Genomic DNA, 25,272 nt, shown 5'->3' on the forward strand with positions numbered 1-25,272 from the left:
AGGGTTAGCAAATGATTGTGTTTATTGACGAGTTCATACATCAGTACAAACGGACATGTTAAAAACAGCCTCTGCCCTGTGAGACCTGGGGAGGAGGGAAGCGCCATGGCCTGGACAAAGTATAAAAGTTATAAATAAGGGGCTTTCAAAACCGGGTCAGGGCAGATCTGAACGGGGTCGGCAGTCGCCGGTGGCCTCAGACATGCAGAAGGGGGCGGGCGCCGGCCACGAGACCCCCCCACCCGCACCCTGGGCTGGGGGTAGGGGAAGGGCGGCCACCTTCTCACAAACCTTGGCAGCAGTGTAGCGCCTTTTCCTCATGAGGGACAGACTGGCTGAGGATGGCCAAGAACCCAGCCCAGAGGGCCAGGCCTGAACCCCATTTGCGGTGGACTGCGGCTGGTGTGCGGGTTAGGGGTACGGTGGGAGTGGATTTCTAACTCTGACAAGGGCAGCTGCAGCCCTCCCGGGGCCCACTCTCAGCTGTGAGAGTTCTTGGGCCAGGATTTCTTTGCACGTTGGCCAAGCAGGTGGTGGTAGTAGAGAAGAGTGAGGGTGAAATAGGTTTCACCTGTTCAGGTGACTGATGCAAACAGAGCGGCACACCCTTCAGAATCTAATTTCTTGCTAAGCCTCCGCCCACAGAGCCAGCAGAGCCCATACAGAAATGGACTTCTGTGGCCTGGAGCTGTGGTAGAGCTGCCCTGACTTACCTGAGGCAGAGGAAGCAGTAGGGCCTAGAGACACATGTTCTTCACCCCAACTCTTCAACAACTGCTTCACTACTTGGTCCTACTCTACTTGCCCTAGCTCCTTCCCCTCACCCCTAAAACTGCCCTTCTAATTCTAATCTATCCCCTGACCTCTGCCACTTACCTGTCCCACCTGCCACCTTTCCAGTGTGTCTCTTGGCCCCTGCTGCAGTCCCATGTGCCTCCCTCTCTTCAACCTCCAGTACCCAGTACCCCTGGGTGCCAGCACTGCCTTCGAGGCCATCTCACATCAGCTAGGCTGTGGACACTAAGAATCCAGATTTCAGGCTTAGTGTGTTCCTTCCCTTTTCATGTTCTGTGATAAGAGCCAGGTTGGTGAAGCTAGGGTGGGATGTGAGAGAAAACCAGGTACCCATCAGCCAGCCAAGTGCCCTACCAATGAACACTCAATGTGTGTGTGTGTGTGTGTATGTGTGTGTGTATGTGTATGTTTAGATTTCACCTGTGGCCAAGGTCCTTAGAAGGTGGGCCAGCGCCCTGTAAACTATGAGGGAAGTTCCAACACAGACTTCTGACTGAGCATCACTCAGGATGCAGGGAGAAGGTGGCCTCGGCTCCAGGAGCCTACTGGGGACCAGGGCTGGAGGACAGGGAAGGCCAAGGGGCTGAGGGAAGGAGGCCAGGGCTTCATGTTTGCCCAGCAGAGGGCTTTACTGTCCTGCAGCAACGTCCCACAGCTGGCTCCACAGTTCCGGCCAGGAGAGAGGGGGCACAGGAAGAGACGTGCTAGGGCTCTCTTGGAGGGGGAACGGGAGTGGAATGTGGCGGCTCGGGCCTTGATATCAACTCAAGCCTCCTGATGGCTGGGAGTGCTCCAGAGGGCCAGAGGGCTCTACCTTTCTGAACTGCCAGCAAGTGGGGAAAACAACCCCTGCTCTGGCAGCCAGGGGAGTGCAGCTGGTATTGGATTGGGCGGGGGGCGAGGGGGGGGACGGGGGGGGAGTGGAGGTAGAGGTGAAGCTCCGTTGTTGGCTAAAGGGCATGGATACCAGATCACCTCTCACCTCTACCCCACTGAATACCCTGTGTGTGCTCCACCCCAGGGAGCTGATCCCTGCAGTAATTTCAAATGGCTTCTCAGAAGGGAGGGCCAGCCTTTCCCGATTTCCCCCAGATGAGGAAGGCTGCCCTCCTACTCCTCACAGCACCAAGATGACAAAGGCCCAAGACCTACCCCTGCGTGAGCCACTGGAGGGGCTGTGGAGGCAGGAGTTCCAAGAAAGTGAGGCAACAGTCAGGGAAATAAATTAATAAATACAGGGACCCCATGAGGAACAGCTGGGAAAGCTGCTTCCCCTCTGAGCACTGATCCCTGCTATCCACTCCAAGCAACACCACAGGTTTTGGTGAGTGGAGGAGGGGCTGCAGTTTGGAATCGAGGGAGCATTCACTTGGGACAGGCTTCTGCAACTCAGAGTCTGCGTTCCATGCGCCGCTCCACGGCTCGAAGCAGCAGCTCTGAGTATTGCTCCAGCAGGGCCTGTGTCTGCTCGGCGCCCGCGGCCCCAGGGCTCCCGCCTGGGCTGGACAACACGGCCCCGGCCAGGGCCTCTAGCTCCTGCCGCACGGAGGAGAAGGTGTTTCTGAGGAGCTGGGTGATGCGACTTTGCTCTGCTGAGGGTGTCTTGCAGCTGGCCACCTGCAACAGGACCCCGGAAGTGAGGGGGAGGAACAGTGGAGGGGACTGTCAATGGATATAGAAAAGGGAGGGGCCCTGCCGGTGTCCAGCCTGCCCCAAAGAAGGGACTGCATGCCCTGCTAGGTGTGGCTGCGAGTTGCACACTCCAAGACCAGCAAGTATGACCCGAGGCTAGGGGATGGAGGCAGACCCTGGGGGTGACTGTCAGGTCTGGCACCATCTACATCTTGTTAGCAACTCCTCTTTCAAATCTTGGCCCCTGCTGGGCTGTCCCCTATGTTTAGGGTGGCCAAGTCAGTTCTGAATATGAAAAGGGATACTATTAATAATTATACTTGGACAACAGGCACAGGCTGCATGGTCCTAAGCAAACTAAGACATGTGGGCTCTCTACACCTCACCCTCCTGTCTGAGGATGTCTCCAGCTGTTAGCCAGAAATGACCCATACGTGCTCAGTTCACGAGGCCTGGCCTGGCTTCTAACCCACTCACCTACTCAGAATGTTCCTAGTTGCTCCACCCACCCATCGGTGGAAGAGCCTTATCATTATGTTCCAGATACTCAGCTAGCACTCCTGACCTGCTCTGTCTTCCCGCCGGGGGGTACCCAACACGTACCAAGTGGTAGAGCTGCACGGCCTGGCGCACACTGCCCTGTAGCTCTGCCACAAGCTGTTCGCACTGCTCCAGGCTCACGGCTGGTTCTGGGAGGGACAGACAGCTCAGTAAGACCCAGCAAAGCTGCTCCTTCAGGCCTCCCCACCCAGGGGTCACTCAGAGGAAGAGAGGCCTACCCCCACCCCACCCAGCATCGCACGCCCTCAGTCCCTTCCTCTTGCCTCCTTCCTTCCCGACACCCTCCCAACACCACCCAGGAAACAAGGTCCAGAGGAAAGGGCCAGCTCCAGCTCCAGTCCCAGGGGCCGGAAGGCACTGAAGGGACAAGTGGGTCACAGGGAGATCATGAAGGTCGGCAGGAGTGTCTCACCATCAGGGGTGTGACTTAATGGACCGAAACAGGAGCAGACAGGACGAAATACGCCAGAGGCTGGTTGCACAGAAATGGGATGGAGCCAGAGACTGGCCAACAGACAGGGGAGAGAGAGGACGGGGCAGGAGATGAGAGCTGGGAGCTGTGCACACCTGAGTCCCGGCTCTGGGCTGCCCCCGGCCTGGTGCGTTCCACAGGGCTGGGAGCCTTCTCAGGGGGTGGGGACTGCAGGCTCTCAGGGCCTCGGAGGAGGATGCTGACCGGCAGCTGCTGGGCACGGGGACTGTTGGGCCCAGGCTGAGCCTGGCCCTCGGTCCTAGGCTTGGGAGTGGCACCCTCCCCCAAACAGGCCCGTCTCTCAGATGTACTGTGAGCCTTCGCTAGGCCCACTGGGGGGCCAGGCTGTTCTGCCTCACCAGGGGCCTGGCCCTTGGTAGCAGGTGAGAATGTGGCCAGGGTAGGGCGATCAGGCAGTGGCTTTGGGATATCCAGGACCAGGTGAGCCCGGCTGGGCAGGGCCAGCTTGCTGAGTGGCGAGACTCGGATGGGGGCAGGAGCTTGAGGTTCGGCAGCCAGGCCCAGGTTCTCCCCAACAGAGATGCTGCGGGATATCTTGGCCATGGAACTGGTGGTGGGGTTCCGGTAGGAGTGGGGCTGAGACAGACGGCTGTCAGCTTGGGGCAGGGAGCACAGGCGCCCCTGGGCCTCCATCTCCTGTAAGAGCAACGGGCCTGGTGGAGGGGCCTCATCTGCAGGGGAGACAGAGACATACACAGGTCAGGTGGTGAGGACGGCGTCCCGGGTGCTAAGGCTCAACTCTCCAGGAGCTGCTGTGCCCTGCACATACCCACTAAGGGGCTCCCACTGGCAAGCACAGTGACACATCAGGGCCACGTGAGGCCACCTTCCTCTAGCACGCCCATGGGCTCCACGCTCCCCACACCTAGAGCTGAGCCCCCCAGGCTCCTCACCCTGTGGCACCAGACTCTGCACCGACTGGGCTTTCTGGAGTCCACCTGAGGCGCTGGCTGTGGCCACTCTCTTGGGGGCCCAGCTACTGTCCCGGTTGAGACGGCGTCGTGGCAACAGCACAGGGGCTGCCTGCTGGGGGCCAGGGTTCCCGAGGGAAGGCCCCGCCTCCGGGGGTGCTCCTGGAGGATTGGCACCACTGCCTCTCAGCTGCTCGCCAGAAGCCTGCGGCACCTGGGCTGGCCTCGATGTCATTGCCAGGCTTGAGGAAGATGGGGATGGTTCCCTAGGGAGGAAATGTGGAAGAAGGCCCAGAGGAGGCTCAGCGCTCCTCCCTGCCAAGACGGGGGGAAGCTCTCACAGCACTAACGAGGCACTAGGAGAGAAGGGTGGGCACAAAGCCAGCCAGGACAGCTGTCCCAAAACTTGGAGTGCACAGTGCTGCTGGGCATGGAAGACAGAGCCTTGGAGAGAAGAGGGCTGCAGGCTGCCCCAGGCGCAGGGCTGACCCTATTGGGAGCACTGCGAGGTTAGGAGAGCTAGAGCTCCTTGTAGGAAAGTGAGCTGCTGTGGGGACAGTACCTGAGTGCGGGGCTCTGCACTTGCAACAGGAATCGTGAGGAGATGCTCCAAGACTCTGTCCGCTCTGGTACCCGGACTGGGCCCCCTGCCAGGGTGACAGAAATCAGGGGCTGAAGCAAGCTCTTGCCCAGACTCTGCCTCCCCTAGAAGGCAGCCCCCGGGCATGGCCTGCCCTTGGACCCTCAGCGGGGCAAGGGGAAAGAAGGGTAGATTGCGGTGACCAATGTGACCACACCTGGAGCAGCCCCATTGGCCAGAGTCTCAAAGTGCTGTTTTAGAAACTGCTCCTGGTCCGGGGTATGGGGGCTGCCTTCCTGCACCCCGTAGGGGCCAGTGCCTCCCTCCTCTTCCTCCTCTTCTTCATCACCCTCGGCTGGCTCTTCAAGGTCTGAGGAAATGCCATCCACACTCAGGGGCTCCGTGCTCTCGGAGTCTGGATGTGGGGGAGGGGGAGAGAAGCATCACGCTGCAACCCTCTGTCGCCAGAGCCTCCATTCCCACCTCAGTCCACTGACCCGCGTGGTCCCGGCCCTCCCTCAGGGCTGCAGCCTCACCTTCATTGGGATGCTCAGGGCTGGAAAGGCGACTGCTGCTGAAGTCCACGGAGCAGGCACTATCAGGGCTGTGCTTCTCTGAGCCCCTGCTGCCGGCGTACACTCTTCCCAGGCTCCCTCGGGCTGGTGCCTGCACCTGGAACTCACTGCCAGAAAGGCCAAGAGGGGAAAGAGGAGGCAGTGAGCAATGGTGAGCAGCAGCCCCACTGGACCCCTGCCTTCCTTCTGCCCCACCCGTGAGCAGGACTGGGGATGAGGCAGTGGTGGGCAAGCCCTGAGTGCCTGGGGCCAGCCCCCCACCCAAATACAGAACCCCCGGAGGGAAGGGAAGAAGAGGCGGGTGGTGCATGGCCCCAGAAGTCTGCAGGACCCTTGCCTGGTATCCAGGGTGGGGCTGTCACTCGGCTCCGGGTAGACAATACCGTCTTCGATGGGTGCAGGCTCCAGTTCTTGGGCAAAGACCCCTTCATCTTGGGACAACAATCGGATAATGTGGGGGCAGGAACAGGGTTGGGAAGCCTGAGGCCGGGGGCGCTTTTCATTCTGGAAACACACAAAGGGAAACACACATTCTGGAAACATCACTGGGGTTGCTGACGTGAGTGAGGGTCTGGGAGAGGAGGTGGAGGTGGGCAAGGATCCAGGGGGCACCAATTCTGGGGGAAGCTCCGACTCTTGAGGACAGACACCGAAAAGCCAGGCTGGGTTCCAACTAGTGTTCTTGAGCTTCTGGAAGAACTACATTAGCACTCTGGGCTGCCAACCTCTAGCCACCACTTCATATCATGAGCCCTCCAAGGAACCCAGCCCAGGACAAAGGCTACCCTTTGCTTCCGCACCCCAAGCACCGTACCGCACAGCCTAGCCAGCCCCACCTGACTTTGCAGCTCAGGTTACCCATGTCCCACAGAGGCAGAGCAAGCACAGTTGGACCAATGCTCAGGCCCCAGCTGCTGGCACAAGGCTGGCTAAAGCTGCTTGGAGATCTCTAGTTCGCTGGGAGAAAGCGGGCTCACCTGGCTAGCATGTGAGGTCTCAGGGGCCTGCCGACCATGCTTCCCAGGACCTGAAGGGCTCACAGCCGGAGAGTCCTGGCTAGGGCCCCGAGGAGTTGGGGCCAGCGCCTCCAGCTGCCGCAGGTCCAGCATGGAGCGAACACTCAGCTCCACGCCTGGCTGAGCCCAGCGCCCCCTTCTTCTGGGTCCTTGGTTGGCTGCAGGAGCTGGATCCAGGAACTCCTCTGTCTCCTGTGCCTGGTGTGGGGAGGGGGTAGGAGAGGAATAACAGTAACAATCAGTAACAACAGTCTTAGCAAACACTCACACGTCACCTACTGTGTGCCAGGCACTTTACACGTATTAGTTCATTTAATCCTCACAACCACCTTATGAAGGAGGTACTACCATTCGCCTCACACGTACAGATGGGAAAACTGAAGCACAGAGGCCTTAAGTAACTTGTCCAAGTCCCAGAGACAGTCTGCCTGCAGGTTACAGCTCAGGTAGTCTGGCTCCAGAGTTCAGGCTCTCAGCTTCACTCTCTGTCCTGTCCTAGAGGACCTTCTGGTCTTCGTCCTCACCGGTGTCATGGACACCTCAGAACTGGGAGTCTCTAAGAGGCCCCCACTCTGAGGACAGCCCCAAGTCCATTCACAGCACCAAGGACAAACCAATGGCCCCAGCCTGAGACACATGGCCTGGTCAGAAGGCACCAGACACCACACCACCATCATCCCATGAAACTGCTGCTGACAATGAAAGGTGCTGGAGCTTGAAACCGTGACGCGGGACAAGGGAAGGCTGGGCAGCCTCTGCAAGCCTTCATCTTCCTCCCGGCCACCCTGAAGTTGCCCCTCAGCTACTGGTCCTCTTAAGGCCTTTTCCCTCTAACTCTTCTGGAAGTCCTGAGCTTCTCTCTTCACCTGGGTCTTCAGAACTACAGTTTCTCCAGATTTCAGTTCTTTGGCCCTTTGACTTCCTTGCAATTTCCTTGTAACCATTCGGCTTAGACCCCTTTTCTACTCCCCACCTCAACATGTTCTTTGTTTACTCCCAGGCCCCCAGGAGGCTGAACAAGCGGAGTACTTCCCCTAGTGGTGACTAATCCTTGCAGGCCACAGGGAGGAAATACCTGGACTTCGTCACCCCTCACCTGGAACCAGCCCAGAGGCTCGAGCTCCCCTTCCTTGGACACAAGGGGTGGAGCACGTGGGCAGACCCCATGCCCAAATGCCTCCCCAGGTGCAGAGAGCCCTGCTTTCACCGTCCTTCACTTCTGGTAACCTTGCAAGGACATTTTAACGACGGTGACTCACCCGACTCATCTCCCAGTGGGACAGGCTTCGGGGCAGGGCCGCGCTGGGCACCGAGGCTAGACAGAGACCGGCAGTCAGAGAGAGTTTCGCGCCCACCCCCCGTGCAGCGCTGGTCCCACAGCAGCCCACGCCCTACGAGGCTACGACAATGCTCCAGTTTCCTCAGCTCACACTGCTCTCACCCCCGCAGCCCCCGAAAGGGCACATCTAGCCACTGCACCAACTGGCGCCTGTCTGGCCCACATCAGACTTCCACAGACCTGGCTCTTTCTTGGTACCCTTGGCAAGGATGGGCAGAGCTGGAAGTTCTTCTTCTTCAGTGCCCTCGTCTTCTCCCTCCTTGTCACTGTCTGATGAGAGAGCTAGTCCAGGAGATAGCATCGATGGGGCCTCATGCCTGAGTCCAAGACAAGGAAGGTCAAGGGGAGGGGAGACTCAATAGGGGAAGAGGCCAACATCCTGGGCGTTCGTGTGAGAAACAGGTATTGGGAGATACAGAGTTTCTGAATGGCGGGTCCAGAGCAAGGAGGAGGAACCGTGCCACCACAGCGAGCAGTCTGGATGCCCACCCACCGCTTGTCCATCCCCCACACTCTGTTCTCACCGGTTGGGCCCAGCAGCCCTTTGGGGAGAGGACGGTCCTTGCTGCTTGCCCCCCCGCTGGTGCTGCCGCAGCTCGGCCAGACGCTGCCTCATGCCGATGGTCATCTCAGAGCTCAGGCGCCACACGAATATGCAGCTGGGGGAGGGCCACAGAGGTGGGTGAGGGAGGGGTAGGTAGGTAGGTAGGTCTCTGTGGGTGGTGACACCGCTAGTACCCCTTTCTCCACAGGCGGGCAAGGAGACCAGAGCCACCCTCCAGTGCCAGGTCAGGCCCAGCCAATATCCCTGTTCAGCCCTACTTCCCAAGACATCACTGAGTCGAAGAGAGGGGAGGGACAGGGTGTGTTTGTGGCACAGAGGAAGAATCTATGTCTCAGGGAAGCTGGCTTCTGCTCACCTGTCCCCTGACACAGAGATGAGATGTTTGCAGTCGTTACTAAATTTCATGCCAGTGACAATCTCTGTGAAGAACAAAGAATACGGCCTATGAGCCCCCCTGAAGTCCCAGCCAAGTGTCTGTCCCAACACACAGGGAGTTAGCTAGAGGGGAGGGACAGACAGTTCTGCTGGGACCCAGGAAACTAAAGGAAGAAAGAGGAAAGTTCCAGGGGGAGAGTATCAGGGCTACACTCACCTGAGTGGCCAAACATGGTAGCCACACACTCGCCTGAGGAGAAGTCAAAAATGGAAAGGTTCTTGTCGGAACAGCTGGTAGCAATGTAGATCCCTGAGGGGTCTGTCTGCACCTGAGGAGTGGGACATACAGCTAGACGAGGACAGGAAGCACCAGTCCCTCTCCACCCAGCACCCCGTTCTCCCGTTCTCTAGCCCAACGCCCATCCTACTGGGCCCTTACCTTAATCAGAGTGCCATCCTCACCCTGCGACCCTTTAAACAGCTTCTTCTGCTTCCCGCTGCTGATGTTAAAGATCCTGTGGAGAAACACACTCATTCACATGAGGAGGAGGTCACGGTCACTTGGGTGGCAGCAAAGCCAGCATTCACCCGCAGCTCTGTTCTCTCTGGAAGCCACTCCCCAACACCAAAGGGGCTACCACCTCTTGGGTGAGGCAAAGTGCTCATGCTGTAGGCTCAAGGGGGCACAAAGTCCTGGACAAAAAGATAGACACAGGGCTAAGCTGCCTAGAGCTGACCCCCTCGGGCACGAAGGAATGTGGTCAGATGGTCTGCGAAAGGGATGCCCACCGAATATTTCGATCCTGGCAGCCGATGGCTGTGTACTTCCAGCTGGGCTCCACATCCATGTCATAGAGGGTCGTCTTCCGTACCACGTGGTGTGTCCGTGTAAACTGTACTCCATCTCCAGACTGCAGGGGTGGAGCATGAGGGCAGACCCCACGCCCAAATGCCTCACCAGACCCAGAGAGCCTTGCTTTTGCCGCCCTTCACCTCTCGTAACCTCAGGTAGGGGAATCGTAGCGACCCCACGCCCCACCCTCAAACCCATTGCCCCATTCAGGGACACCCAGTAACCTCACCTTCTGTGCAGTGCGGAAGTAGATGCTCTTGTCTGCTCCACAGCTTATCATGCGGACTTGCCCATCGCTGGCTATGGAGGAAGGGGGCCTAGCTATTCCCACTGCTCTCACCACAAGCAGGCCAGCCTTCCCTCTGCTTCCCTCCCCATATTCCCTCTATGGAGCTACTCTATAAGGCTGAGACAACCAATTAAACCAGGATGCTTCCCTCCAAACCTAGGCCTTCCTTTCCCCCCATTCTCAGCCAACCTGGTTGCTCAGGGTCCCCTGGACTAAGAGTCTATATTCCACCTGTCTTCCCATCCAGCCCCGGGCCGGCCAGCTGCTGTCCCACATGCCACTGTGACGGGCATACCCTTCTCACGGAGGCAGGACGCAGGTGGCAGTGGGGGGGGGGGCAGGGGAGATATCGGTAGTAGGCAGAAGAATGTATTTCAATTGCCCTGCCCCCTACCTGCAAACTTGACAGCTGTGATGGAGGATGAGTGCTCGTCCAACGTCTGCTGTAGGCTGTACTCCCGTCCAGCATCCAACACATGGATCAGCCGGTCCCGGCTTGCTGATGCTAGGAGCTTCAGACCTGGGATTGGAAGAACTCCATCAGCCCACGAGTGCCCAGAGCAGGCCCCTATCTGGGTCCAGCAAAAAGGAACTGAGCCCCATATCCCTAAGCCAAGAGAACCAAAGAGAAGGGATAGAGCTGTCCTCCTCTAAACCTGCAATGACACCAAATGAGTCAAAGGAGTCTCAGTCCCACATCCAACAGCCAGGATAGAGGTAAGTGGCACTGGCAGGATTGGAGGAGCCCTGTGCCATTCTGGGCTGGGTACCAGGCATCCACTTTACCTGTGTCTGGCTTAGAGTACTCCAGGCATAGAATTTCTGAGTCATGGGCATCCACCTTCAGCATCTCATTTAGGGACTGTAGTTCATGCACCCTGCAAAGATGAGGAGAGGAGGGAGGGGGTCACTGCCAGGCTGCAGGAGGAGAGACTCACTCTGCTTCCTCTGCTACGTCCTCTCCCCTGACCTTTTTGAAAGCTTATTTTTTATTTTTGAACTTTCAGGCTAGAGAAAAGTTGCAATGAGTACAGAGGGCTTCCATATTTCCCTTACCCAGCTTTCCCTAACGTTAACGCCTTACGTAACAACAGTCCGGTTGCCAGAACCAGGAAACTTACGTTGGTATAATACTATGAACGTAAAGGCTTTATTTGAATTACACCAGTTTCGCCACATCCTTTTTCTGGATCCAGGATCCTACCCAGAGCCCAAACTGCACTGAGTTGTTATTTCTCTTCAGTCTCCAGTTCAAAGACTGGAGTCTTCAGTCTTTGCTTACCTTTCATAACCTCGACACTTTGGAAGAGCACTGATGCTCTGTCATACGTACCTCAATTTGAGTTGGTCTGTCGTTTTCTCATGACAGGACTGAGTTTTCTGCATTTTTGGCAAGAATACCACAGAAAAAAATGCTATGTCCTTCTTAGTGCACCATTATGGGCTTTGTGATGTTGATATGAGGATGTTAAGCCTGATTACTTGATTAGGATGGTTTCTGCTGGGCTTCTTCACTATAATTATCCTTCCCTTGTATATGAATATCTTTTCCCCAATCTTTTAGAGCCAAACTTTTCAAAAGCTCTATCCCTGGGGACTAACTCCCCCAGCCCAGACCATGAGAGGCAGGCAGTACCCATTCCAGACCTGGCATTACCTGAGTGTGCCCACACGGTCCCCTGAAGCGAGATGCTGTCCGTTGGGGCTGATACACACAGAGCGAATGCCCACTCGGGGATCCATCAGGGACCCATCAGCTTTGTCTCCCCCGGGCAGCTCAGTGTCCAGCAGGGCCTGAGTGTTCCCATCCACATAGATGATCTTAATGAGGTCCTAGTGGAGCAGGTCAGGAGAAGTGGATAAGGCAGGCCTGACCCAGTACAGAAGCAAGGCGAGAGGAATGCTGGACAAGACAAAGCCTTGGCTCGCAGGGGCCGGCCAAATAAGAGCCGGAAGATCAGGGTCTGGGGACCCGGTTCCCGAGAAGGCGGTGTGAAGGCGAAGGGACGTGGGTGCTAGGCATGGAGTGGGGGCCCCATGGCTCACATTGCTGAGGATGTTTCGGTGCAGGGTGGAGCCATGCACCCCAGAGCTCTCTGTGTTCCACAGGCGGATAGTGTTGTCAGAAGAACAGGTGATAAAGGAACAGGGGGGCAGGCAGGCCTGGTTACTGTCCTTCACTTCGGGGTAGACCTGAAGGGGCAGAGGGAACAAAGTCAGAGCTCCAATTAGGGAGCAGTCCCTCGCCTGCCCACGGAGATGGAAGGGAATGACATTAGGAGCTGATGCTGGCCAAGGCTTAGCCCACTGTCTGTCCTATGGTAAGCAAGCCGTAACTATTAGATACTCTTCAGATCACTGCGGGAAAGTACATTAACCAAGCATCTCCCATGTACCAGGAACTCTTCTATGTTTCCCACTCACATTATTTCACTTAATGCTTAAAACAATTAGATGAATCAGGTACATCATTTCACCACGGAGGAAATGAGGCTCGGTCAAGTTCAGTAACTCATCCGAGATCACCCAGCCCAGGACAAGGCAAAGCTAAGGATGGACGGGGACACATTGGAAGAAGCCTGAGACATATAAGCACGAAAATTCAAGCTCAACCCTCAGGACCCATCTGAAGGTATGTGGACACACAGGGATGTTGCTGGAGAAGTGAGGAGGCAGCGGGAACATAACGTTCTACCTGGGGATCCCCACTTTCTGTCCTCACAGTGGTGTCCCGGCAAACCGGGTCAGTCTCGAGTCAGCCCACCTACCTCCACACTCCAGACGCAGGAGGAATGATACAGAGCCGAGTACACCTTGCCCACTTTCTTGGGGTCCCTCACGTCCCAAACGTAAATGCTGTGGTCGTTGTATACACAAGACAGCCACTGATTAGTAGGATCAAAGGTCAAGGCAATGGTGTCTGGATACCTGGCATTCGCCACTCCAGAGAAGAGGCGACTGTAGGGAAGAGGACAGAGCAAACTGGTGAGTGAGGGGCTGACGAAATGAGGGATTGAGGGGAATGAAGACAGAAGCCCACCCATAAAGGAAGGAGCAGAGCACGGGAGCCCTCTCCAGACCCGCAGGTTTGGAAGCAGCTGCTTGAGAGGAAAAAGCTGCTTCTGACAGCTCTCAGCTCGGAGCTGATCCAGCACTAGCTGCTGGGCCATGGTGCTCTCCTGATGAACACAAACGAGGTCACAGAACACCAACGTGAGACAAGGTAACTCTGTGGTCATGACGGAGTGAAACAAAAACAAGACCACTCTGTAGTGGTGTCTGAGACAGATAAAAACAAGATCACTGTACAAACCACAAAAGTGACCAAACATCACCGTTTTCCATCTTTCAGGACTGACTGCAACTTCTTTACCAATTACAGCTTTAGCTCCATACCTTTCCTTCCACCTTTCAAATAAAATTAAAGGTCCAATTGTAGAACTGCCCCCACTTCCTCACAGCACCCAACCAGAGCAAAACTTCAGTCCCTGGAACCAATCCTAAAATCATCTAACACAAGCCCAAATCTGACACTAAGCCCCTCCTAACGCCTACATACTGAGACACTCCACGGTCCCCCACAGTGCGCCGTGTACCAATAAAGCCACATTTGTGTGTGTGCAGAGATGTTCCTGTAATCTTTGGGGGTATCGATACACCCTTCATCTTACACGGGCAAGGAAGGCTGGGTGCGGAGTAAGGCTCTGAAATGGAGGCAGGGGGCCCACACAGCTCACCTGGCCTCTGTGACACTGGCTATGTCTGTCCCCAGGGCATGGGGCCGGGGCAGGGTGCTGAGGAAGTGCAGGTTAGAGGGGTTGAAGAGGCGCACGGTGCCATCAGCGCAGCCACAGAAGATGTAGTCCTGGCTCACAGAGATGCAGTAGGCCACGGTGGTCTGCAGGCAGAGGGGCTCAAGTCAGCATGGCCACCCGCTCAACCCCTCCTCAACAGTCACCTGCCAAGAGGAGACACCAGCCAAGGCAGGGGGCGAGGGGAAAGCAGCCCAGCTGCTCTGGCCCGAGCCCCTCAGCTGTTATCTAGAGACGCCCCGCCCTCCAGCAGCTGGCGGCAGAGGGCTCACAGCCACGTGCAGATGGGGGATGGGAGTCCGGGAGCCTTCTAAGGCACTAGAGGTTTTGGCAAAGAGGACAAAATAGGAAAAGCCCAGCAAAGAGAAAGGAACAGCATGAGAAAGAGAGGAGAGTCTAGCACCACTTACTGTGAAGCTGTCTGTGTTCTGAGCAGAAGAGGAAAGCAGGGAAAGAAAGACAGAAAGAGCAGGGAGGAGGCAGTTACACAGATCTGCTTGGGCTGGAACTGGGCCAAGCTCTGGCTCCCTCAAGCCTCTTCCTCCTGGGGTCCCCTCTTGCATGCAGGGCCCAGCCCCTGTACGGACAGTCCTCCCCTGAGCTGAGACGCGGGCAGCCCCACCCACCCCACCCACTGGGACAGAGGTACTTACTCTCAGCTCCACCCACTTATCCAAGAGCCTCCGATCACTGAACTCGCACAGCAGCCCTGAGGACGTGATGCAGAAGGTGCTGTCCGCCTTCCTGCCTCGGCCACAGGCCACGTCGGTGAACAGGTTGTTCCGCAGCTCCCCCAGCAGCCCGGAGCGGCCCAGCAGGGGCACGGTGGCATTCACCTGTGGAGATGCGACACTGTCGCCCACCCATCGCCCCGGGGCGCCCTGGAAACCAAGCCCTGGGGAGAGGGAGGGAGGAGGCGCAGCAAGGCTCCCTTGCCCTCTGAGACTACCCCTCGGCCCAGACAGCATCTGGCTCATCCAGAACTTCTGGATGGCTGTTGAGAAAGCAGAGGGGCCCAAGGGGAGCAGTCTCCTGGGGTGGGCTGAGTAGACCCTGGCCCTGGGGGCTACTTCCAGCCTGAGCACCTCACCTTTGAGGTCTTACTGTCATCAAGGTACCAGAATTTGATGTGCCGGTTGCCAGCAGTGACAAAGTAGCTACAATCTTCAGAGAAGGACACCGCAGTGACCCGACTGGACACCTTATTGGAGGCCACCACAATGTTTTTCTGGAAGGAAAGCCAAAGGAAGAATCGAAGTTCTGCCTCGTGGAGCTAAGATGAAAGAGGCTCAGAGGATGAAGGAGGGTTAGATAGGATTTGTACTTTAAAAAATGTTTCTTTCCAGGATTTACTGGTCAGAAAAAGAGGGGAGGAAGGAGAATCCTTTTCCAGAGGAGTTGAAGAGATTCATTGCCTCTGGAGGTCCTCGGAGGCACAAAGCTAGCCTCTTTCTACCAACACGCTTGGCTACACAGTTGCTTTTTTCTGCTTCAGGTCATTTTCTAGAATAAAACTGAGATCAGCAGGGTGGAATGAAGGGGTTCAGGTCCCCAACTGGCCCTTGGACCCCCATGAGGCTGCGAGACCGGCCCACCCGGCCCACTCACCTTCCAGGCCCAGACGTTGACGATCATGTCATGTTGGTAGCCCACAGAGACAATGTACTTGGCACTAGGGGAGAAGGCCACACAAGCCACGCCATACTTATGCTCCTGCAGCTCCGCCACCTGGCTATGCTCGGCCACGTCCCAAACCCGCACGGCAGGCATGTGCCCACTCTGCAGGGAGGCAAGAACTGGAAGTGAGGGCCAGAGGCACACAGCCTCCCCTAGCCTTTCAGGGTGGGGCCTACCTCTCCAGCTACTGGGCACAGTCTCTCTAATGAGCCCCCGGCCCAAAGCAGAGTGCTACACAGGGCAAAGGTGTAGAGGAAACATGATAAATATCTCAGGACAACAACGATTATCTGAGAGAAAACACCCCCAGATTTGGTTCAGTATCTCCGGGTGAGGGTCTGCACCTCTGTGTTTGTTCAAAGCTCCTAGAGGGATCCTGATGGGCAGCCAGGGTTGAGAACCACCACCACCCACGCCTATGCCTCCCTGTAAGAGACTGCGAAGGGAGAGGTGTCCCTCATGCGCCCAGCAGGGGGCCCCCAGGCACAAGGAATATCTTACAGCAGTGGTTTTCAAAGTGTGCTTCCCAAACCAGCAGAATCAGCATGATCTGGGAACTTGCTAGAAATGCAAATTTTGGGGTCCCCCCCCAAAACCTATAGAACCAGAAACTCTGGGAGCAGGCCCAGCAATGTGCACTTTAACAAGCCCTCCAGCTGATTCTGATGCCCACTAAGGCTTCAGCACCACTGGTTGAAGGTGCAGCCAAAACCGGGATTTGGCATCCGTTCAGGCAGCCAGAGCGGCGGCAGCCCTAACCAGGCCCAGGACTGTAGCTCTCTGCTGAGGCCAGGCCACCCACCCTCTTCAGAGTACTGCGGCCCCCCTTCCACACTCACCTCTCCTGTGACCAAGTACTTGCCATCAGGGGAGAAGGCAAGGGCAGTGATGGTCTTCCTGCAAGAAATGAGGCAGGCTCAAAGAGGCACTGGCAGCCCTGCCTAAGCCCGGCTCCCTCACAGTCCCCTCAAAAGGCAAGACCGGCAGACACCAACGGCACGTGTGACATTTCCCTAGCTGGCCCTGGGGCCCAGTCTCAGTCCCCAGAGCCACAGAGACCTCAGACAGTGCCCTTCTCACAGACTCCAGGAGATGCCCCCTGAGGGCCCAGACCCATTTACCTGGAACTGTTGAGGATGTGGTGCTGTTTGTGTTTCCGGGGATTGAACAGCACGACCACACACCTGGGGAGATGAGTGAGACAAGTGACTTCAGCACCAAACCACAGCTCCCCCAGGAGCTCCAGGCCCCCAGGCCAGGGAGCTGGGGCGAGCCAGCTCAAGGGGGCTCCACTTGCCACTGAGGGCAACTGACCGCTTTCTTCTGGCAATTTGCTCTTCCCACTTCCTTTCCCACCCATAAGGGCCCATCTCTGCAGCCTCATGAGGGTGAAAGGGCTCTCTGCAAGTCTAGCCCCACCAGGTCCCTAGGCACCAGCGCCATCTCTGCCGCAAAGGGCAGCAGGGACCCAGGCCTTCCCACGATCCTTGCACAGCCCAGAAAGGGGGGCAGGAGGGAAGAACTCACGTGATTTGGGCAAAGCAGGCCACAGGTATACATACAGCCAGTGCGACATGGAGCCACACGTGTGTCAAGTATTTGAGCTCCAAGGAGTGAGGCCTCTCACGTGTGTGCCCACCTGTGTACTTGGCAGGAGCCAACCCCTCCCCAGCTCCCCCACACACCCTCTACGCGTCAGGTGATGGAGCGGGCGGGAGGCAGGGGACCAGAACCGCTAGGAGGCTCGGTACGACTAGCGGGAGGGGCAGAGAGAGCCTGAGAGGGCCTGGGGAAGCCCAGCCCCAAGAATCCCTGGCCCCGAGGAACCTGAGACGGACCCTCCAGACTGCCAGAAGACAATGGGAGAAGGCTGGGAGCACCCTCTGCAGCCAGAAGGTGAGTCTGGATGGGATCAGGCTCAGACTGACTTTCCAGAGGCAGCTCCAGAGGGGAGGCCAGGTAGTAGGACTTGGGGGCAAGAAGCGGGAAGCTATGGACAGCAGTGTTCTCCCTCAGGCTCCCTGGCTATCAGCATGCCCAGGGGCCCACAGCCCTTCTGCCTCATCGCTTCATCAGAACTGTAACTAGCTGACAGGAGCAAACGTGGAGCCTGCTACACCAGGTAAGGGGATGGGGAGAGAAGGATGAGAGGGCTACGTCCTCCAGACTCAGCCTGGTTTAGTGGGAAGGCACTGCAGACCCCACATCTGAAACCCAACGCTTGCCAGAAACTTGAAACGAAGGCAGGTACAAGCCGCTAGTGAGGGCTCAGCATCTCAGGCTCAATAAACCACTTCCATATGCAAACGCCACAGGTAATCACTGGGGACACTGGGATCTCGGAGGGACACCAGCTCTGCCCAGCACTGCCAGGCTGATGGACAGCCTTGGAATCCCTGAGTCACATCATCTTTTCCTCTAGTCCCCTCCCCCAAATCCCTCCTCACTGTTTTCTTTCTTCTTCTCTCTCCTTCTCCTAATCTTTGTTTCCTTCCTCCTTCTCTCTTTATACCAACTTCCAGTCTCCCACTTCCCTTCTAGAATGCCACGTCAGGAGGGTTTTTAAAAATATGACCCAAATCAGATGGCTTTGGAAACTCTGTGCCCCATCACTCTCCCTCCCCCATCCCAAAACACACACACACAAGCACACTTGTCCAGCTTCTGTGAGGGGCAGTCCAGGATACAGGGGGCCTACTTCCTCTAAAACAGCTAAGATCCATAAAATCTTAGAGTCGGAAGGAAGGATGGAAGGAATTAAACGCACTATGCTAGGTGACTTTAAAGATCACCTGGTCCAACCCTCCAAAATTTTGAGGTGAGGAAACCTAGGCTCCTATAAAGAGCAGAGCCAGGACTCGTAGCTCTTCCAGCGTCCAGGCCTCTTTACATCAAACACGCGCAACTCTGATCTGTGTCACCCCTTGCTGAACATCCCTGGGGAGCTTCTAAGACCCAACCCCTTAAGTACCATGAAGGCCCTGGGTGGTGTGGCCCCTGCCCACCCTCCAGCCTCACCCTGCACCATGCTCCAACCACATCCTTTCACTCCCTTTAGCTTGCTACGCTCCTCTGACTCCAGGCCTTTGCTAGAGCGCCTTCCCTTGTCTAGAGCATTCTTCTCTCCCTTTTCCAACTAGTTAACACATAGTTCTCTTTCAGATCTCAGGTCAGATGGCCTCAGTATATGCTCTCACAACACAGTTGTATCAATCTTTTGTGACATTTATCACAACTGCAATTTTACAATTTTTTAATTTTAAAATGTATTTTATTGAAGTGTACTTGATTTTACAGTGTTGTGTTTAATTTCTGTTGTACAGTAAAATGACTCATTATACATATATATACATTCTCTTTCATATTCTTTTCCATTATGGTTTATCACAGGATGTTGAATATAGTTCCCTGTGCTATACAGTAGGATATTTATTGTTGATTGCCTCCTCCACCAGACTGCGTCTTCCATGAGGGTGGGAACTGTGCCTGGTTTTGCTCACTGTTTTGTCTCCTGTGCCTAGCAGAGTCTGGCCCATCACAGTTGTTCAAGAACCGTTTATTGAATGGATGAATGCCTCCCTTGGTCCACTAGCTTGGACTACTTGGGTATCCGTAGGCCCAGCTCTCCTCCCTACTGCATGCCCCACCTGTCTTCTATGGAAGGTGGCACCGAGGATCTCCAAATCCTCAGAGGCAGTGTGGGACAGTGGGGACACTGTGAGCTTTTGAGTCAGAGACCAGGGTTTGAGTCCTTGTTCTGCCATGTACAACTTTGTGACCCTGGGTAAGTCACAAGCCTATTTCATTATCTGTTAAAAAGGAGCCACTAGGATCAAGCTCTCAGGACTTCTGTGAAGATCAAATAATTTTTTTTGGACACAGAGTGGGAGCCAAACAAACGGCAAATCTTACTATTACTCCCCCTGGAGCATGGACAGGAAGCCAAAAGGGACTCCTGGCAGTGAGGAACAAGGTGCTCAGGGACTGTGTCAGGTTTTTCCTTCAGAAAAACGGAGGTGAGTCCTGTTAGGATCTGAGTAATGGTAAAAACTCTAAAGGAGGCTTCCTTTAAAGTTCTGGGAAGGCAGCCAAGGAAGGAGAGCTGGGTTAAGCCTGGGGAAAGAAAATATCTACGTCTTCATCCACTTAGGAGATGATAAGCTTGGAAGGTAGCAAGGAAGGGATGGGGGAAATGCTGAGGGAGAAACTACCTCAAGTGACTAGGACAGCAGCACAGAAGCACAGAAAGAGAATGGAAGTGACACCTCCTGGCTAAGTTAAAAAGCACCACGCGAGAGTTTCAAGGAACTCTAAGCACGAAGGCCTTCACTTCCTTTTATAACCGGTCTACTGCTCTTCACACAGTGGGCCCAATAATAAGAGTTACCATTTAACCAGCACTTTCTGTGTAGCAGGCACTCTGCTAAGCACCTTAGAGGTCTGGTCTTAGCTAATCCTTACCACAAGCTTGTGACTGCTGGTACAATCAGCCCCACTTCAATGTGGAGAAACGAGTTCAGAGGTCTTATTCAAGGCCTCTCAGCTAAAGCAAAAGAGAGTCAGGATTCCAGAAGCTGTGCTCTCAGAAAAGCAGAGTGGAGTGAGTGGGAAAAAGGAGAGAAAACTGAAGCTGAAAAGGAGAGACAAACACAGAAAGCACACTGACCTAACGCACAGAGCACCAGGGCAGGAGCCTCTGAGAAGGGGCAGAGAAGACTGGGGTGCTTGGAGGGAAAAAGGATTCTGGCTACAGAATCTTTGGAAATCATAACAGGGCACATGAAAATTATAGCAGTTATAGTTCAAAGTTCATAGATCTAGATATTTAGATTTTAATATTTTATTTAGTGTGTGAAAAATGATAACCCCCAGGCCTGCCACCATCACGCAAAGCCCACCAAGTTTTCGGGAGAGCTGACGTTTTCTTGCTATCTGTGCCGCCCGGCTAAGGCGGTCCTCTGCAGGCTCATCCTCTCTGGTGATGGCCTCCAGTCTGAATGGTGCTGGGTTACCTAGCTTTCGGATCAGCTCCAGATAAACCACAGCAGAGGGGTTCAGCTCAGAGCTGATCTGACTTGAAATGAACTGATGCAGATGCCGACAGCCACATTCCAAATCCAGAAAAAGTAGGTGATGAGGGCTCCTTTAAACCCGAAGCAGCATGGTGGCCTTTCAAGGGCGGCTGAGAACACTCCCCAAGTCACCGCACATAAATTCTGAGTCTTGCTGGGCCATAGCATCCTCTGTTTCCTGTCTCCTCTAGGTTGGACTCCATGGCGGAAGAAGGAGGGAGAGCAGCACGTGTGTGTAAAAAGACAATGCAGACAGAGGATGACTAGCTATGAGGCAACCTCTCCCTTCTCTAACACCTCCCAACCCCCACCCCCCAGTGTAGCCTGGAAATTCTCATGTGTGTCATGGGAGAGTTAAGCAGAGGAGGGAAACACACACAGGTAGGGCAAGCTGAAATTTTTACTTCTAATTATTCAAATTTGGAAACCTTCCAACACAGAGAAAGAGGAAAAAAGAGACCAACCCTCGGTCACAGCTCCACTTGTGAGGATAATAACGCAGATGGTGAAGGCAGAACTTGGCAAAGACCTCCAAGGTCCCCCTGTGCCCAGCTTGCTGAGGTCCTCCCAAGAGAAGAGACCTCAAAAACACTGATGTGGGGCTTCCCTGGTGGCGCAGTGGTTGGTGTCCCCCAATGCAGGGGACACGGATTCGTGCCCCGGTCTGGGAAGATCCCACATGCCGCGGAGCAGCTGGGCCCGTGAGCCATGGCCGCTGAGCCTGTGCGTCCGGAGCCTGTGCTCCGCAACGGGAGAGGTCACAACAGTGAGAGGCCCGCGTACCGCAAAAAAAAAAAAAAAAAAGCACTGATGTGGGAGCCTCCTCAGTCTTCTCTAACCTTTGAGCAAGTTTCTCAGTCTGCTAGGGAGGGAAGGGTGGGGTGTAGTTTGCACCAATCTTTGGCCCTTGGTCTCCACACCCCTTGACCCTGGCCAGCACAGCAGGCAGTCACTGGCACGTGCCCTTGCAGCAGTACTGGCTGCAATCCTCCATATGATAGGGTTGGGCTGGCCCAACCGGCTGAGTCCCATAATTCAGAACCCCAGGGTACAGGCACAGGGAGTCTGCTCACTCTCATAGGGAAGCAGTGAGGCCTCAATCCCTCAGGGCCTCAGCCCGGGAGTCATGTGGTGGAGCAACCGTACCAGGTGCTGGGCCCACTGCCCAGGAACTTCTCTGAACCAGGAAAGGCCAAGCCCTCGATAGCCCCCGTCCCTGGACAGGTCCAGGCCTGCTGCCATCACCAAGAGCCCAGCATTCCCACAGGATCCACCTCCTATGACTCTCCATCCTCCAGAAGGCAGAAACAAATGAACCCTTGGATGAGCAAAGAATGCAGAAACACACACAGGGAGCAGGACACAGAAGGTCTGAGCAGGGACCCTGCACCTTAGAATTTCCTCTTTCAGACCAAGAAAAGTCAGAAGGTGACTCACAGAGGCACACTAAAGGTCCTTCAAGCCTTGCTCATACATCACCCTGTACCCCTACTTAACATTATAACCCCACACCCCCACATTCCCTATTCCCTTTCACTGCTTCTTGCTTATACTTTTTCCAAAGCACACATCAATTTATAATATTCCATATAATTTACTTTTGGGGAGGGAAGACGATCTATATTCATCACTAAGACTGCCAGCTCTGTGACAGTAGTGTTTGTTTATTTTGTTTACTGTTACATCCCAAAGGCCTAGAAAATTGGCACTCAATAAATATTTGTGAATAAATCTTTAAGTCATTAGCTACCAGATCTCAAAGCCCTAACTCCCAAGGAAACTCCTGAGTAGCAGGCCCCACGGCAGGGCAGGTCCACAGTTCTGTCCAACCTTAGACTTCTAGGACTCACTGATGCTCAAGGGCACTGATGATAGAAAGAATAAGAAAACTGGGGTCAGGCAGACCTGTCTGCTAACATACTGTGTGATCTTGGGCATATTCCTTAACTTCTCTGAACCTCAGTTTCCTCATCTATAAAGCAGGAATAATAAATAGTATCTAAGTCTCAGAATTGTTGTGAGAACTGAAAAAAATAATATGCAAAGTAACCAGCAGGGTGCTCCTAGCCATCTTCTTGAAGGGTTCTCTGGGGCACCAATAACAAGGAAAGGGCTAACCAGGGGTTCAGCAGTTGCAACAGGAACCCCAACTACGGTATCCATATAGGACTTGCAGGATACTAGTGACTCATTAGGGTCCTCCTCCAGGTTGGAATTACAAACTGTCCCTCCCGATTCACTCCCAAAGGGGAAATCTTATAGCTTTAATTATCCTAAGAGATAATGAGTCTAGGACGTTTCCTAGGGCATCCTTGGTTGTGGTCCTCTTCAGGACCCACATGGAACCCAATGCCTTCCAAATAAGTAACCCTCTTAGGCCAGCCCATGAGACCCACTGGCATCTCTGTTTCTGGGATGCTCTATGAGACACACACACCCCTCCCCCCCGTCAAAAGCATGAGAAAAGACTTGGCAGTAATAACCCAGTGAATAATGTGGTCACTGGTGTAGAGCTACCAGTACACCTCTCTCTGTCCAGAGGACTCTAAACATATTCCCTTCTGGGACAACAGGTGGATGTCTGTGAGCTGCAAGACGCACAAGCCAGGTCCAAAAGCAGTGTCTGAGCCCCCTTCCTCTCACTCACTATGGTCTAGCCACCACGGCTGCTGTTTAGCTACTCAAACAAGTGAATTGATTCCTCCTTTCTTTGGGACATTTGTAGTTGAGGTCTCCTCCACCTGGAAGTACAGATCTTCACACATAGATTCCTCTTTGTCACTCAGACACCAGCTCAAATGCTACCTCCCACTGAGCCCTGACCAGCCAGTTTCCAAGTAGCCCCACCCCACCCCACTCCCAGGTATTCACTTACTCTCCTTTTCCATCACCCCGGTTTATTTCTTCAGAACACTTATCACTGTCTGATATTACCTTGCTCATTTATTTGTTCACATGCTTACTGTCTGCCTGCCCCTCCTTAAACCCCACAGAGGCAATGACACTGTCTTAGTCACTGCTGTATATATATATTCTGCGGCTGGAACAGTGCCTGGTCCAAAGTATATTTTCAACACGTATCTGCCGAACAAATGAATGACTATATCGATGAACAAGCTGTTTGGGGAAGAACTACAGGGCCCCAGTTTTAGGTGTGAGCTCTGTAGGGAAACCAGGAGAAAAGGCACTGAGGGGACTGGTGCCTGCGAGTAACCCTTGCATGTGATTCACAGCCATCAGGGCACCAAGTCCAAGCATCCTCTTCCCTTAGGTCCACCCGCTCTCTCCACCACTCCACACACTCCCTGGCAACCCCCCACACAGTGTTTACCACAGAGAGGAAGAAGGGAGCTGTATGCTCCTTCAGCTCAGATGTCACTAGAACACAGTCCAGGAGGAGACTCTGTGCTTTCACGTGCAGTCCAAAGCTTTGGAGCTGGATCTCAGCATAAATTCCAATATGCGCGGAGTAAATGGAGGGCCTTCTCAGGAGAGCTGGGTTTCCCCTCCTCCTCCCTGCTTAAACCACCAAGAGGTCTCCTCTTGGCTGCTGCATAGGGCACCTCTCACGCCAGTAGCTGCTCTGCACAGGGGGTCTGCGCTCAGGCCAGGCCCTGCACCCTGGCATTAGGGGTCAAGAGAAACCCATTCTCCAAACTCACTGACTCCACAGTGGCAACAGGGGCTGTGCTGGGCTCTAAAGGCCCTGAACCCTCTACCGAGCCAGCCAGGGAAGGGGCCCAAGTCAATTATGGGTGTTCAACTAAACTGAGTGCCTCAAAGCTATCTGGGGACCAGCTTGGCCTCCTAGGGCAGGGGGCTTAAAATGTGACAGGTGAGGGTGGGCTTCCTGTGGGAAAACAACAGCAAAGGGAGAGCTCTGGAGAAGAAATGCAGGAGGTGCTAAAACCGAGGGGTCTCTACCCAGAGACTTCAACCCACCTCTGCCTGACACACATCCTTCTCCACCCCACCCTCCCAGAGCTGTTTCATTTCCTTTCAGAAAACTTTGTTTTGGTTTGATATTTGCCTCTAGGCCTCTGGGAGAATTTTCTGAGCTTTGTTTCTCTTCTTGTTTCTAGGATACCTGAACTGCTCCTAGAGCAACAAGCGAAGTAGGAACTAGAGAGTGGGGGATGGGCGGTGGGGTTGGGATCACCAGATAGGAAGAGAAGGGAGACAGAGGGGAGGGAAAGAGCCTGCTTTGCTCACACTGACTTTGGTGGCCCCCAGATACCACAGAAGCACATCAGGGAGCTCTAGCACAGAGCAAAACTAAAACACCCAGAAAAGGGCCATTTGCAAAGAGAGAACTCCAAGTTCTAGGAAATCAAAAGGTCAGGAAGTAGATCAGGGCACTGCCCAGGGCTGGCCCAAGCCAAACACACTCAGGAAACCTACTAGAGGTGACAGCAGGGAAGCTTCCGTACACCACCTGGAAGGATAATGACCCCCAAGGCACAAACGCCAGGCTGGGACATGCCCATAAACAGAAGCACACACCCTTAAAGGCGCCAGGCCTGGCTGGGGTCTGGGGCGGATGGGGAAGAGAGGGACCAGGGCTCCACACTCCCCAGAGCAGGGACACAGGACTCAGCACGCACAGAGCAGCAGCCCATGCCTTTCCAGCCCGTCCCACATTCAGCCCCAGTCCCACCTCCAACAAGAAGGAACCTGGCTTTCGCGGGGCCGAGGCAGACATGAGTGGAATTCCCCGGAGGCAGACT

At 54.9% G+C, this 25,272-nt stretch overlaps 1 protein-coding gene across 2 annotated transcripts in view; it reads right to left on the reverse strand.

The window, feature by feature from the left end:
- Positions 1-4: 4 nt before the first annotated feature.
- Positions 5-25,272, reverse strand: part of MAPKBP1 (mitogen-activated protein kinase binding protein 1) — a 51,905-nt gene continuing 26,637 nt past the window's right edge. The window contains exons 4-32 of one of the 2 annotated variants that reach the window (XM_033435739.2): positions 16,595-16,657; positions 16,313-16,370; positions 15,405-15,575; positions 14,887-15,024; positions 14,450-14,632; positions 14,207-14,224; positions 13,722-13,882; positions 12,753-12,942; positions 12,031-12,177; positions 11,642-11,817; positions 10,771-10,862; positions 10,379-10,504; positions 9,925-9,995; positions 9,632-9,753; positions 9,282-9,357; positions 9,060-9,171; positions 8,823-8,886; positions 8,427-8,561; positions 8,083-8,219; positions 7,823-7,878; positions 6,525-6,761; positions 5,885-6,051; positions 5,509-5,654; positions 5,190-5,387; positions 4,955-5,039; positions 4,375-4,658; positions 3,556-4,152; positions 3,031-3,116; positions 5-2,412 (exon numbers count right to left, since the gene is read on the reverse strand). In XM_033435739.2, the coding sequence (XP_033291630.1) occupies positions 2,185-2,412; positions 3,031-3,116; positions 3,556-4,152; positions 4,375-4,658; positions 4,955-5,039; positions 5,190-5,387; positions 5,509-5,654; positions 5,885-6,051; positions 6,525-6,761; positions 7,823-7,878; positions 8,083-8,219; positions 8,427-8,561; positions 8,823-8,886; positions 9,060-9,171; positions 9,282-9,357; positions 9,632-9,753; positions 9,925-9,995; positions 10,379-10,504; positions 10,771-10,862; positions 11,642-11,817; positions 12,031-12,177; positions 12,753-12,942; positions 13,722-13,882; positions 14,207-14,224; positions 14,450-14,632; positions 14,887-15,024; positions 15,405-15,575; positions 16,313-16,370; positions 16,595-16,657 (4,324 nt within the window). In that variant the 3' untranslated portion in view covers positions 5-2,184. The remainder of the gene's footprint in view (positions 2,413-3,030; positions 3,117-3,555; positions 4,153-4,374; positions 4,659-4,954; positions 5,040-5,189; positions 5,388-5,508; positions 5,655-5,884; positions 6,052-6,524; positions 6,762-7,822; positions 7,879-8,082; positions 8,220-8,426; positions 8,562-8,822; positions 8,887-9,059; positions 9,172-9,281; positions 9,358-9,631; positions 9,754-9,924; positions 9,996-10,378; positions 10,505-10,770; positions 10,863-11,641; positions 11,818-12,030; positions 12,178-12,752; positions 12,943-13,721; positions 13,883-14,206; positions 14,225-14,449; positions 14,633-14,886; positions 15,025-15,404; positions 15,576-16,312; positions 16,371-16,594; positions 16,658-25,272) is intronic. The other variant, XM_033435741.2, reaches the window with a different exon arrangement.

Source organism: Orcinus orca, chromosome 2, assembly GCF_937001465.1.
Source record: "Orcinus orca chromosome 2, mOrcOrc1.1, whole genome shotgun sequence".
Taxonomy (NCBI): Eukaryota; Metazoa; Chordata; class Mammalia; order Artiodactyla; family Delphinidae; genus Orcinus; species Orcinus orca.